This window comes from Lepidothrix coronata, unplaced genomic scaffold (genome assembly GCF_001604755.1).
Source record: "Lepidothrix coronata isolate B3197 unplaced genomic scaffold, Lepidothrix_coronata-1.0 Scaffold5, whole genome shotgun sequence".
Lineage (NCBI taxonomy): Eukaryota > Metazoa > Chordata > Aves > Passeriformes > Pipridae > Lepidothrix > Lepidothrix coronata.
In genome coordinates, this window is record NW_016690185.1 from 11202701 (window position 1) to 11218583 (window position 15883).

At 37.0% G+C, this 15883-nt stretch overlaps 1 protein-coding gene across 2 annotated transcripts in view; it reads left to right on the plus strand.

Annotated features, from left to right (window-relative positions):
* Nucleotides 1-6710, plus strand: part of TMEM200A (transmembrane protein 200A) — a 52141-nt gene extending 45431 nt beyond the window's left edge. For both annotated transcript variants that reach the window (XM_017827337.1, XM_017827328.1), the window contains exon 2: nt 3234-6710. In XM_017827337.1, coding sequence (XP_017682826.1) covers nt 3250-4725 — 1476 coding nt within the window. In that variant the 5' untranslated portion in view covers nt 3234-3249 and the 3' untranslated portion in view covers nt 4726-6710. The remainder of the gene's footprint in view (nt 1-3233) is intronic.
* The last annotated feature ends 9173 nt before the right edge of the window (nt 6711-15883 follow it).

Sequence of the window (15883 nt, forward strand, 5' to 3'; positions counted from 1 at the left end):
ATAATCTTTATTTATCTCTGAGTAAAAGTCTTCTAAGTCTTTGCTTGTTTAGAAGTTTGAATTCAGACTTCAGGGTAAGACTAAAAGTAATCACTGTGCTAAGTTAAATAAGAGAAGCAGCATTTAATGAGCAGCACTTATTATGGCTGTTATGTGACAAAACTAACAGGTTTGCAGAATAAATGTATCTACAATGCCTTTTTATAATAAATATGATACTTTCTAAAAATGGTTTCCATCTTAATAGGCACTTCATTGTAATTGGCTTCTGTAAAGCTGTCAGCATGAAGTGAAATCATCTCACACCAATACTTCTGTTAACATCTTTGATTTTATTAGATGCAGAAGAGATCAAAATTCAGCTGCTAGTATATTATTAAGTAGCTTATAAGCCTAACCAACCCCGTGGCTTATTTCAAATTATAATTTACAAACCTGGTTGTGATTTTTACAGTGAAAGAAAATTTAGTAATATTGATATGAACTCAAGAAATAGGAAAGATACTCTTTCTATGTATAATATATGTTTCTATATTGTAGCAACTGGACTTTTTCCTCCCTTGTGCCCAATTTCTGGTGTAGGTAAAATTAACATTAATGTTCCCCTGAAATCACAGAATCATAGAATGGTTTGGAAGACAGACATGTGCCGTGAGAGATCTTGCTTTCTCTCTTACTTTCAGGCATCTCAATTTCTGTCCTTCAAGTAATAATGTAATTGAGTTGTGGTTTTCCAGTTTTTGCAAAATTTGCAAATGAGAACTTTCCACAGAAAGACACCCCAAGAAGTAATTTTTAAGTATGTTTTTATTGGCTCTACTTTTCAGAGTTAGGGGGGAGTTCTTGCTAGAGGTAGGTTTAAAATATTTAGCAAGAAGATGGGAGTTTATTCTGTTCACTCTTTGGTGCAATTCAGGTAGCTGTGATAAGCATAGTATAGTACACAAAATAACAAATCCTGCCAACAGGCACAGTGAGAACTTAGCACTAAACTGCTCTAGCAGTGCAGTTCCTTGGTAGCCCCGAAAATGAGCAGATGGGTTCATGCATGCCTGTAAAATACCACATGAATATGGAAACTCCTTGTCCCACACAAAGGTCTGGGAACTGGAAAAGATTAATGGAACAAACTAAATTATGGCTGTATGATTATTGATTTCAGTAAAGATATGCCATAATTAATTAATTTCACAGAGAAAGCTAATTACATTTAATTGAGTTGTGACAAAATACAAAAGCTTTTATAATGGCTAAGTCCTGTTTATTTCTGTCCAGACATTCAAAACATTGTTTTACAGAATAATGATCTTTTGTTTTGGCAGAAACCCATAAACATGTAAGGAAATAAGAAAGTTTTAAAGACTATCAGTGTCGAATAACTTTCTTTGGGGGATTTTAAAATTGTCATCGTAAAAAAAAAAAGGCTTTTAATGAAGCATTCAATACATTAATTTGCACTGAACTATGGAATTTTCCCAGGCAGCATTAAAAAGGGAAATTAATTGCAAAGGCTAAGAATTCCCAGGGAGTTTGTGAACATGCAACCTGACACTACAAGTAAAATTTCTGAGATTTTTGGAATAAGGCTATGAATTTCTCTTTCAGAAATTCAGAAAATGCTGTATATGTAGCATCCTAGGCCTTTTTCAAATCCTTCCTTTTTAAAGACCTTTCTTCCAGAGAAAGAGGAAGTGCTCTGTCCTTTAATTATGATGGTGCTAGGAGTGAGTTCAGGTTGTCTGTCTGTCATCTGAGTTGCAGTTTAGCAGATAATAACACTAGGGGGGTTTTTTCTGGGTTAGTCCTTCCAGTTGGCCTCCTATCTCAAATCCCCTATTAATTTCATAAGCAATTTCATATTTGGTGGGTTGGACTGATTGCTGTTTGTGGATGTGCTTATGTGACACCTGCTTGTGAGAGCGTCCAGGTAGGGAATCTGTCTGTTTCTCATACCATGAGAGACCCAATTGGTGTTTTTTAATGGGTGCACTGCTAACATTTAAAACAAAAGAAAAAGTTTGAGATGCGATGAAAATCAGTGCCTGTAAATTGCAAGCAGTCACCAGTTTGCTTTACCTCCACCTTTCAGTGTCTCATGTTATTCACCCAGTCTCACTTTAGTTTTGCTTCTTAAACCATCCCTGGCTTTGACATAGCCTTTTCCTCTGCAAAAGTCTGTCAGCCTTCCTTTATCTCTGAGCAAAATAACACTACCAAAGAGGACATAATTCTTTAATACCTGGATTATAGTATCTTAATTTTACTCTACAACATTATCTCTCATTACTTCTAATATTAAATAATTAAGCTCAGAAACTATTTTTAAGTCTAAGATGCCTTGTAAAATAAAATACAATTGTCTTGAACTGTGTTGTTTTGTTACTCTTGCTCATAAAAAATTACCGACCATGACTTTCTCTTTTAAATCCTTGCTTGTTAATCTTTCTTATGTGATAGACAAGCAAGTGTGAAAGTAAGTCTTGAATGAAATAAAATTTCCTCATAAAAATAAAAAAATTTGAATTCATTTGAAATTTATGATGATTTCTTGTCTGATAAACTAAACTGAGGTTCTTGATTTGTAGTCTAAGAGGAACAACAAGGGGAATAAAAAGATTTAGATATGAGAGGATCAGCTTTATTAGTAAAGGCAAAAATGATTCTGTAGTTGAGATTCAGGCAATCTGAATAGACTTATTAAAAGCTTATTTAAATGCTGGAATAAATATGTATGAATATATGCCAAAATCTATCAGGAAAGCTCTCTTAAAAGGGATATGTAGAATGAACTGTATTCACAGTCACTGTGCATCAGTAGTTTTAAAAGGAACTAGCTAAAATGCTAAAATTATCAACAAGGTCATAATATATTATTGACTTTGCTGCAGACCAGTGCAGAGATAAATCATCTGTTAAGACTTATGAATATTTTCATCTTTAGTCCTGATATATCACCACCAAGAGCACTAGATTTATGTTACTGTCTGTATCACTGATGGAAGCTTTGTTACCTGTATTTACAGTGAAAAAAGTCTTCTGGAATTTTTTTTTAAGATGCCGTGTGAATCTCAAAACTGCTACTATGTCACAACTAGATTAAGCTATAGTAGTAGCTTTTTAAAAGTCAGGAATATTTTAATTATCAAGAAATTTGCATATTAACAAAATGCTATTTATATTTGCCAAGGCAACCTTTGCCTCACTATTTCTGCTTTTTTTTCTTTTTTTTCCAGGGCACAATATAGAAGTATGATAGCAACCGGAGGAGTCATAACAGGACTGGCTGCCTTAAAAAGGCAAGACTCTGCCAGATCTCAGCAACATGTAAATCTTGCCACAGCACCAGCTTCTGAGGAGAAAAAACCAGTTAGACGCCGGCCGAGGACAGATGTAGTAATTGTCAGAGGCAAAATCCGTCTTTATTCTCCGTCAGGTTTCTTTCTTGTTTTGGGAGTGCTTATTGCATTCTTTGGAATTGCAATGGCCATCCTTGGATACTGGCCCCAAAAGGAACAGCTTTTAGGATCTGAAGATAATCTATCTGTAAATGAAACCCAAATCCTGAGAAGCCAAGGAGGCATTTTACTTCGCTTCTTTGAACAGCATGTGCACTCAGATAAGATGAAAATGCTGGGCCCTTTTACTATGGGCATTGGAATCTTCATTTTTATTTGTGCAAATGCCATTCTGCATGAAAACCGTGACAAAGAAACAAAAATAATACACATGAGAGACATATACTCCACTGTAATAGACATCCACACCCTGAGGATCAGGGAACAAAAGCAGCTGAGTGGTGCCTTCACTGGCTTGTTGGGGGAAGGCGAACTCAGGCACAGTGGGAGCTCATGTGCATCACATCTGGCTGCGAACACGGTTGCGCCTTTCTCTGGCTTCAGGAGTAATCTTAAAATGGATAGTTCTGCTGAAGAAGATGAGATTACCCTAAATGAAGAAAGAACCACTGGTAGCCTCCTGCCACCTCTGCTGACTGAACAATCTGGTTCAGTCTTTGGACTTTACCCTCACTCCAGCAAGGCTTCAGATGACAAAAGCACTAATTCTATAAAGTGTGAAACAAAATCCATTGTATCATCTTCTATTAGTGCTTTCACACTGCCAGTAATTAAACTGAATAACTGTGTTATTGATGAGCCCAGTATAGACAACATAACTGAGGACTCAGAGATCGCTAGGGGTCAGTCTAGAAATCTGTCAATGGATTCTCTGGCCATTCCACTAACTGATACCAATGAATCCTACAGACCGGCCGTTCCCATGCTGCCACGACACAATTCATTTGTGGACACTCCATCTGATCAGTTCAAATCTTCTATGACTCTTGGGCCAAGCACAGGAAAGCTTTTATCTCCTGGCGCTGCCAGGAAACAGTTCGGTTCCAACACATCTTTGCATCTTTTGTCTTCTCATTCTAAGTCCTTGGACTTGGACAGGGGTCCATCTATGCTCACTGTCCAAGCTGAACAAAGGAAACACCCCAGCTGGCCCAGACTGGATCGAAGCAACAGTAAAGGATATATGAAGCTAGAAAACAAAGAGGATCCAATGGATAGGTTACTTGTGCCACAAGCAGCAGTCAAGAAAGACTTTACTAATAAGGAAAAGCTTCTTATGATATCAAGATCTCATAATAATTTGAGTTTTGAACATGATGAGTTTTTGAGTAACAACCTGAAGCGAGGAACTTCTGAAACAAGATTTTAATATTTAAATTACAATTTAGAAGATGTCATACAGTATTTTTTAAAAAAGCATTTTGACAAGTGTTTCCTTTTCAGTGAGACTGTACCAGCCTGTTTTTAACCAAATGCTTAATAGCCCATTAAAATTGGCTTGTGCAAACAGAAATCTTCACCTTTGTAATGCTGGGTTTCTTGTTGTAGTAACACACAGCTGCAATACTGTACATTATCATTGCTCAGACAGTTTTGTTATGACTGATTCCAATTATTCCCAAATCATTATTTCTTTTGTTCTATATAAGCATGTTACTTTTTATCACTTTGACTCCAGGAGACTGCATTAGGAAAAAAAGTTCAATTTACTTACTTGCAAGTTGTCTTTCTTTAAAGACTGCAAGAGTCTGAAAACAGAGCTTGTGGTCTAGAATGGGAAGTGACCAGGAGCACATACTGGAATTGTCAAATCCAAGCCTTTATTCCTGGGTGTTGTCTTTCATATGCAGTATGTCTTGAACTGCAGTCTTGCCACTGTCATTATGAGAAACTTGTTTACATATTGGGGTAGGTGGATAGAAAAGAGTGGGTATAATTAAAACAATTTTTTGTGAATTCATTGTAGTTGATCGAGCTGAATACCGGTGTTGTGAATTGTTAACTATGCTTCGTACAATAATCTTTCTACATCCATTGTAACTTAATCCCGTAATTCTGGAAAAGCATATATAAAGTAAGAAATCTGAAAATTCAGTTCTCTACACCACTTTGATTGGCAGCGGTTTTAAAATCAGGATAGAAAGATTCGATTAAAATCATAGGAACATGATGAATGCTGACCGGATTTTAGAAACGATGTATAATAAGATGATATTGGGGCATGCATCTGAAGACAATAATGGAAAATTAATATATTGCCTCTTATTACTATAGTGAGAAGCTAAATAACTAGATCTCTATGTTCAAAATACTGACACAAAGCATACAATTCAATATGTGTACTAATATTGTAAAAAAGCCTCTTGCCTAAAATTTTGATTTATATATTTCACATAAATATTGGTGTAATGGTTCACTGAAGGTTTAGCTGTGGCAATTTGCGTTACAAGATTTTCCAAAAGGAAGCGACATTTACAACAATGTTTTTCTCAGCAAAGCAGGCTTCACAGTTGACAGTTGTAGGCTGTTGTTAAAGAGAAGGAGAATTTGAATGTGCAATATCAGAAGGTTTTCATGTATTTCATTAAGGTATTTAGGCCGTGGCCCTGCCTTGACACCATGCTAGAGAATGTCACTTCAAGCTGCTAGGCTTTCCTAAGAGGATGTTGGTCTTACTTGGTTGAATTTGGTATATTCACTTAACCTAAATACTCAGGAATTATTTTTAATGGCTTTTCCCAAAAAGAATCAAGCTTTTTAAAGTGTCGTTGTTCCTCAATTACTTTGGCTATGAAAGATCAAAGATAAAAATGCCCTCTCCCTTTTTTAAATATTCTGCTCCATATTTCAACTGTGCAATGTTTATATATCAGGAGCATTACTTGCTCAGTGAGTTGAGGCATAGTGTTAACTGTTAGAACCTCAAGCCTATATATTGTAACAGAGTTGGCTAAATATTTTGCTATGAAGCTTTTAATAACTTTCTGGTTTGTGTTCTTAAGACATTTGCTATTTTTTGCAATAAAATGTCTATCTACACATATCTGTTTTAAGACCTATTTTTTCCTCTGTGATCTCAAATCTTACATATCAAAGTATGATTACGTATCATAGCGTTGTATATACCATTGTACTTAATTTTTTAGCCTGCCACTTCTTATTTTGTCATGACTAATTTCAGGAACATGCCTACACATGTAAAGGCTGAATGGTTTTTTTACCCATGTAATGTGAAATATATTCAAAGTGGTTTTGATACAGGGAATTTTGGTATGGAAAGAACATCCCATTCTTTTTAGTTTGGCAGTAAGTATTCTCATAAAAATAGAAAACACTATAAAAGACATTAATGATGCAAGCATTTTATTTCCTTAATAGCTACATTAAAAAATAGCTTAAAATACTGTTTTTCACATACTATCATATGTGAGAATGATGGTCCCTTTGTAAGTATAGCAGGGCATGAGCTTTTAACATAGATAACAGGTAGTGAAAAATGTACCAATTTAAAAATTTAAAATTAAAAAAATTACCAACGTAAAGCTACCAACTTAAGGAGTCAAAATAGCACCATGCAAAGAAACTCTGTGGTTGACAGACCAACTACAAAAATATTCCCCAATTACCCTAAAAGGTAGGCTTTCATTCAGATAATCACAGGACTGTTGAGGTTGAAAAGGACCTCTGCAGGTCATCTTGTCCAACCCCTCTGCTTAAGCAGGGCCCCAGGACCATGTCGAGATGGTTTCTGCATAACCCCAAAGAGGGAGACCCCATAACCTCCCTGGGCAACCTGTGCCAGTTCTGGGTCACCCTCACAATGAGAGAGATTATCTGATGTTCAGAGGGACCCTTCCGTGTTTCAGTTTGTGCCCATTGCCCCTTGTCCTGTCACTGGGCAACAGTCTCTTTCCAGAGTCTGGCTCCTTCTTTTTTGCAGCTCCTTTAGATATTTAAACATATTGATAAGATCCTTCTGAGAACTCTCAAGGCTAAACAGTTTAGCTCACTCAGCCATTCCTCATAGGAGAGGTGCTTCGGTCCCTTCATACATGGGGAGAGTCAGGAATCTTACAGTGGCCAAAATGTGAGCCGTGTGCAGTTGGCAGGTAAGGAACTGATGAAGATAAGAGCATGTCTTAAACTTAAATTGTATCTTTAGGGTATAAATATCTTATACAATCAGTTGCAGATTCACTTCACAGACTTTTTTTCTTATTATTTCATTTCCATTATTGATGCTTTGTGCAGCCCCACAATGAGTTTTTCATGTACACTCTAGGGTGAAAAAGAAGCCAAAGTCAGGAAGTTTAAGACTAGTTTTTTTCATGAGAGGAAATAATTGTGTAGCTACACTTCAAGCCTTTTCATGGAATAAGCTAAACCTTACGTCTGTCCAGAGGAAATGAGTCCTTTGTTTATAATAACTCCAGAAAGAAAGAACTGCTTGCACAATGAGCTTGCCTAAGACTATTAAAAAATATATTTTCTACTTTTTAGGTAATCATCTTAGTCACTGGCTATGGATCAGACTGATGTTTAGGTCCGTCCCACCCTCCTGGGCAAAGCTCATTTATTAGGCAAGTTTCATCAGGAAATAAAGAGCAGGACTCTGCTAGATAGAGTGATAGAGCATAAATGCTGCGTTACACTGTCTCTTACAGAACTGACTCTGTATTTTACATGAAATTGTAAAAGGCTGCTGAATAAAATCCTTGAAACAGGGACTGGATTCTTGCCAGGTTGATACTTTAACTACTCCCCGGTGAGCCCAATTTATTCTCCCTGTGAGGCAATGAACCAAACCCTTTCTTGCAGAGCAGCGCCAAATTCAGCAGGAGGGACTGGCAAATGCTCCAGCTGCTCAACTGCACATGGCTTAATGGATGGGAAGGCATTAGCTTTCTCAGCAACAAAAGGACCTCAGTACAGTGTTATCCACCCACATGGCTGTCATAAGGCTGGAGCTGTGTAAAGGATGGGAAAGTGAGCTGGACCCCCCAGTCTGGTTTTGAAAGAAAATGGAATTTAATGCTATTAACTGAGCAAAATTTTTGAGGCTGCTAGTTTTGGAGGTAGACATCAACAACTGTCCTACCTCTTATATTACCTAAATAAATTTTTTTGCAAGCATGTCAGAGTGCCATTCTTAGACCTAAAGTTGATTCTGATTATCCTTTAAATGCAGCATTGCTAGTTCTTCAGTTTATGCTGAGTGAAATTTGGGAAATAGGACTAACCTACAAAAGTAGTTTTTTCCCTGAAAAGCTTTTCATGCAGCTTGTAGAGTTCCTGAATTGCTTTAGTATTATGCTCTTAAGTTATTTCTTTATATGAGTCTTTTTCTGACTCTTTCCAGGAACTTTTGCCTTCATTTTCCCAGCGCTCCCTTTTTTTTGGTTAATTTTCCTGCTACATACAGCATTGTGGTGAGCAAGTAGAAATCTTTTAGCAAGACTGTGCATGTGTATATGACAATGCAAATGGAATAAATAGCCATTGTAATATAGGAGTACTTCAATTAGTACAATTTAGCTACTCAAGGGTAAATTCATGCCCTTTGTTTAAACCTTTTCAGATTAAACTCAGGAGTGAATTAATTGCAGTTATCATAGCTATCATGTTTAACTTACAGGTGACATTTGTTATATGGCAATTTGTACTTTAGGACTCGGTATTTCAAATTAACTTCACTGGAGTATTTTACACATTCAGTAAACCCCAGTTTTTAATAGGATTATTTATCTGAATGACAGCTGGCAGAATTACAACCCCAAGTTTCATAAGGAATGGAAATGGGATGGTTAGAATACTTTTATTTTAGGATAACTGAGTCCAGACAAGAGCCACCAAGTTGATCAGGGGCATGGAGAATCTCAGGTATGAGGAAAGGCTGAGAGAATTGAGATTGTTTACTCTGGAAAAGGGAAGGCTGCAGGGTGACATAGCACCTGAAGAGAACTTACAGGAAAGATGGGGCAAGACTATTTACAAGAGCATGTACAAGGGGGAATGGGTTCAAATTGAAAGAGACTATGCTTAGATGAGATATTAGGGAAAAATTCTTTACTTGAGGGTAGTGAGGCACTGGAACATGTTGCCCTAAGAAGTTGTGGATGCCTCATCCCTGGAAGTGTTCAAGACCAGGTTGGATGTGGCTCTGAGCAACCTTCTCTAGTGGAAAATGTCCCTGCCCACAGCAGGAGTTATGGAACTACATGATCTTCAAGGTCCCTTTCCAACTCAAACCAAATAAAACCCAAAACCCAGAAAAACCCAAACCTAAACCAAGCAACCAACAAAAACAACAAAAAACCCCCAACCAAACAAAAAAAATTTCATTGAAATTGAAATATAAGACCCTGCTGTATTTAACAAAATATACGGATGTCTAATCTGTTGTCTTGGTTTTAATTCAAGTAGATAATGCTTTAGAGAAGAGTGATTTACCATCACTGTGAGTTGTCCATAGGAAGAAACATAAACCATTGGTGCCTCTTATCAGTTTTTATTCCAGCTAGCTTAATTATTCAGGATAACATTCACAGAAACATCTAATCTGTTTAGGAATCCCACTAAGTCTTTCAGTTCACTAATACTGTTTTTGCAAACTACAAAAATTATGAGTTGCCAGTAAATGTATTTCCCTTATCAGTTGGCAATTCTTATCAGCACTGTGATCTCAACTGCTCCCCTGTTAAAAAAAATGTTCCAGGAATAACCTAATATCTATTGTAAATATATTGATGTTTTGGGGAGGAGGTGTGTTTTTCATATTTTTTAAAAAAATTCATCACTTGATTTGCTCAGAGCCATGCTATGATTCATTGTACAACCAATTTAGCACTTAGATCTTTTTGTTCTCACAATTAGTTCCTACTTTGTAGACAATACTGTATCTGTTCTAAGCCTCTTAATTATATGGGTTTTTTTACTTTCAACATTATATTCCATTTCATTCTGGCTCACTAGACAATTCAGTTTTCCTTTTGATCTCTTTTATACCGATGACATTTACCTACTCTGACTAAATGGGCAGTCAGTGCAACCCAACAGGAATAGATCTGTACTTGCTGTCAAGGTCTCATTGTCCATCCTGATTGCATTTTAGAGAGTTTGCCTGATTAGCTCACACGTGGGCTGGTTGGCCACTGGAATATGTTATGGGCTCCTGGAGGACATCTCCTCATTTATTTTTCTGTTAAAGGAGTCCAGTGTGTACTGTGAGATTGCTCTTTGGTATGAACTGAAGTGTGGTACGTGAGGCCAACTTGGAGATTTGTTTCAAAGGAACACTACTGATCTGGAAAAGACATGTTGTTTAGCCACACCCTTAGTCACTTCTGAGAATTGCATCAGCACAAGTGTACATTTTTCTTAAATCTGACAATAAATGCCATTTGGTGAGATTATTTCGCATCAGATCCTTTAAAAACTCCACTGATGACCCACCTGAAGGTTTATACATTCCCTACCAGCCCAATTTGCATATTTTTCCTCTGAATTCTCTTCTCCAGCTTAGGGAATGATTTCAAATGTGCTACTATATGAAATACTCTGCTGAAGTCAGAGCAGATGAAATCTACTGCATATTTTGTCCTGAAAATCATTATTTCAAAAATAGATATCAGTTTAGTGTGGTATTATCTATCTTTGGCACATCTACTCAGAATCTTACCCTATTTCCCATTTTCATTCTTATCTTTTGTTCCTACGCTCACTGTTCCATTACATACGTTTCCCCACTGTGTTTCCTTGGTTATGGGTTTTTTTATAATATCATTTTGGTGACACTGCCATTAATCCAGCTGTGTCTGGAATTATCTCCAAAGGTTTCCCACATTCAAGGTATACGTTTGTGTGCTGTTGGTTTAAAAAAAAGTCTGCCTTACCTGAGAGCCAAAACACCAGTCTGGCTGATTTCAGTAACTACTTTCCTTCTGAATTTGTCAAAATTTGTTCAAAACCAATCAACACTTTACTTGGAGTCCCATTGTAATTTACTCTTTTTGTATAAAGTTAACTGGATCAGCTTATGAGCACTTGAGTTTCTAGGAGCATTGTGTCTATGGCACATGCCGTGTTTAATAAAAGCCAGCTGGTATTTGCTACAGCAATTGTTTGTGGTATAGATCTGTTGGCTCTTGTAACTAGGGATATCTCTACTCAGTTGTCACAACCACCGTTTGCTCAGTCTTTTTTTTCTGGGAAATTAATTTTTATAGAAAGCAAAGGTAAAAATTCAAGGTAAAGACAATATTTAACTTGGCTAACAATGATCAGTATACTTCTGCTTTTTAACTCAGTTATCACAGGGAAAAATATTCCTATGTCTTCTACCTACTTGTCTTGATTGTCTGGAGGTCTTAAATGTTTGCCCAATATAATTCTGAAAACAGTGAGCTAAAACTGTGCGTCCAAGATGAGAGTATAACACTGTTGTGTGAACTTAATGGAATATACTACTTTCAGTAATAACCTCTACAGTTTCCATAGCATAGTATTTTCACTGACCTGCCTTCATGGAGAAGTGGATTGCTTTGCTGTGTAAGTGCAGTTTTGAAATGATCAGCGTATAGAAGTACTTCACCTAACTCTTTACAGAGTGCATTTCTTAGCATTTTTGAGAAATAGTTCTAAATTTAAGCATGTTCTATTCCACCCTGAAGGAATGTTGCTCCAATTTGTTGTGATTACTGTCTTTACTGTAGTCACTAGTTTTTCAACGGTCTTGATTGATTCAAATAAAAATATATGAATGAAAAATAGGAAGATCACCTACTATCACACAGAGGGTACAATATAGTTAAACTCATCTGGCACCTGTAGAGAATTCATTATCATTTTAACAGATGGGAAGCACTCTGATATATGATGTGAGCATATTGTATTATCTCCAGCAAACAAGTGCTCTTTATTATTTCTTTATTGAGACTAGGAAGAGGATTAGATTTATAACTTAATTAAATGTCAGTACTCTTTGATTCTTGGGTAGAGGAGTCAGGTGAATACAATATATTAGGGGGGTTAGGAATTAATGAAATGGACATTAGATTCTTATTATACTTTCTAAATCTATATGCCTTATAATTAACACTGTAGTGAAGGGCTCTTACTTACTGTCCTAGAAAACAGTTCTGGTCATTCTGCTAAGGAAGAAAATACACCTGTTTCTTGTCCACTGAATTTTGGAATGAATACTTTTATTCTTATGACATTGTTATTGTTATAAGAATGTTGACCTATCTCACTGTTATATAGACTGACAGTTTTGCAAGGTTTTCATGCCTTATCTTAATACTTCATTTTACTGTTCACTTTCCTTTTGCAGGTAGAACAGGTTAGGGTATTTCTGGAAGTCATTAAGAACTCTCTGATATTTACAGTTGCGCCTATATCCCTTTACAGCAATGCTTTAGTCTCTGGTCTCATAATCAGTGTAAGATGACTAAATCTTGCCTACCAACATAAGGGACAGATTGCCTCTCCCTTCTTTCTTCCCACCCTTTCTTCCACAGTCCTACTCCCTAAGCAGTGGAAAAAAACCCATCAACAGAACCAGCTACAGCAGCAAACACTTGTAGCAAACAACCAACAGTAGCACAAAACAGGTACTGAATCAGAGACCTGGTCTGCTTCAAGGCTTACCTGTGTAAGGGCAGAGGCAGAGCCAGACTGCCATGGGGACAGATTGATTTCAGCTGACTGTGAACCCCACTATCTCTTCATGATATCACTCTGACTCAGATGAATTGTAGTTTCTGACAGCACTGATAGTCTAATGGGTTTTAGAGAAACATAGTGAACAGGCTGTGACTTCTACCTGTTTTGTCATATCTGCTCTGATAATGAAACCCTGGGAATCTATGGAATACCTGTCTATGATTTTCTGTCTGCATTTACTCTTGTAAATTTCTTTCAAGCATCCAGTTTCTCGGTGATTATCTATGAATGAGCGCAACCTTTGCAGAAAACCCATTCCTGAAAGGAGAAGCAAGAAGAAAATTTACTTGATTATTGTAAGTCATTTATTCAGCTTCTGTTGTGTTGCTAAAGGTAGTCCTGGGTGCTTCTTAATGACTGTATGTTCATAATAGTCAGTTACTTTCTCCTCTGAGATCTGCACATCTTAATTAGTTGATGTTATAAGCAGTTTTCTAGTCCTAAAGCAGATGGAAAAAAATGTACCCCTGAGCCCTTCTGTGTCTTACTGTCTTCCAGAGCACAGTGAAAGGTTTATTTTTTAAAATTAAATTATTTAATTTGAATCATGTGCTAGATCATATATCCATATGAATTTAGAGACGTAGTCATATACATATATACACACAACATTTGTTACTGGATCTGGAAGCTGATCTACTTTAGAGCATTCTGCTTTTGTTGCTCAGCAAAGATAAACAGCGTGGTGCGAAGTGAGTGGGGAGAGGAAGATGCCTGTGTCCAAAATGATGGACTGCCTTTATTCGCTCCTGCCTCAGTGGAAGTAAGCACAATATAACCCATTAAAGCAAACACTTAGAAAAGTGTGAAAATTATTGAGATTAAAGGGCCATAAAAAGGACACTAGCATCCCAAGTCTGAGTCTGGGAGGATGAAGCATAATATATCACCAAATCAAGTCTTGAAGAATTCAGGCTATTCAGAATTATCCAATTCTCTGACTTTTAAAAACAAGGTGATATCTCTGATTTTATCATTGTCGGAGAACCCCAGAAAAAAAAAGGTTAGTGCATTGAATCAGGAAGAGGTTTGTTGCTGGCAGTGGACTTGGACAGACCATTACAAACACGTTTCCACTCTTATCACATACTGTCAGAGATGGAGTGACACTCTTTCCTCTTGAGGGAAATAAGGGGAATATGTAAGTAGAATATGTAGTAGTAATATGTTTATTGATATAAAAAGTGATTTGACAAAGTTTAATAGTGAATGTGACCATGGTCTAACAAAATTCAATGACAAGGTACACTTGATTATTTACTGCACAGAGGACAGGGTAAGGCAAAACTGTTAAGGGGAGACACTCCTGTTGAGTCATGAGATTCAGGAAGGACCCTCTTGTGTTCCAGACTCTTTCTCAGAGGGGAGTTTAGGTATAGTTGGATCCAGAATTGGTCAACAATTTATGTCTATTGGGTTACATGTGCACAACCAATCCTTTATGTCACTTAGCTAATATTTCAAAGAAGTTTAGCATCACTTACCAAGAATCTATTGCAACACGGAGTCTCTCAACCTCGAGAAGTGAGAGTTATCCCTGCTTACAGGGAGATTCTGGCACACAGCCATGCAGGAAAGCTCAACAAGCCCTGGGCTGTCCCCTATTTACAGTGTAAGATGATTGACTTACAGTCATATTTGCATATCAGCAAGATGTCTGGGTTACCATTCCAGACAGCCCTTGTCTGCCATCCCCCAAAGTCCAGAGTAAGCTGGATGCAGCCATCACAGCCCCCACTGGTGGTTATGGCATAAGCAGGGGAGGAACATAGCGCCACAAACACTATTAAGAAAAAGAAAAAAAAAACTTTAAAAGATGTGAACTCCTTAATATGTGGTATAAATCATTATTAAGATACATGTTTCTGAATTTCCCATCGGAAAAGTAATCATTACTCTTTCCTTTTGGCATCCTGGAACTGACACCTCCGTGTTGGCTGGAAAGAGATATGAGCCACTGGACTTCCCAACACACATTTGCAGCCTCTTTGAGTCAGGCTCTGAGAAGATATGGGGCTGAGACTCCTTGCAGAGTGATTATTTATCAACATAAACAGTAAATTCTGTGCAAGTTTATCTTCGTCCCTTCCCTGACATCAGGAATGTGTATCACAGTAAAGAAACTGTATCCATGCAGATATGTTGGTACCAGTCTTTGCCAGTATATTTAGTTGCTGGCAGCTTGAAAGGCATCTAAATGCATCCGTATTGTAATAGAACAGTGATTTGCAACATAAAAATTGGAATTTATATAAAAGTTAGCCATGTAGGCCTCAGGCATAGTCCTTGCTTTTCAAATGCAGATGGAAAGTATCTGGTAGGGAAAAAGTATCAGCTTCAGCTGACGCAGGCCAGGTATGTGGCTTGCAAAACTCTGTAACACACAATATACTAGTCTGGATCATGGTTATAAATTTGGTTTATGAAAAAAAAGATTGTGCTTTTCACTGAACTCAACAAATAATTAATTAATCCTAGCTAACCTTATTTGCAAGGATATTATTCATATTTGCTTTTGATAATATCAACACTTAAAATTACTTTCACCAGAGGTGCCGGGATAAGCAACGTGATACTCGTGCCAAAAACATACACAGATCATGACCATAGTCCAGCTGACCTTAATTTTCAAATTAGTATCTACAGAAAAGAAAAACTGCCCTTCATTCAATTTAAATTTCTTCATGTTATCTAAGGAAAGCTTTTGTATTTAATAAAATATAGCTTCAGAATAAACAAACACATGCAATGGGAGACAAAAAGGATTTGTGTTATTTAAAATCTGAGCACAGCAAGATGTGAAG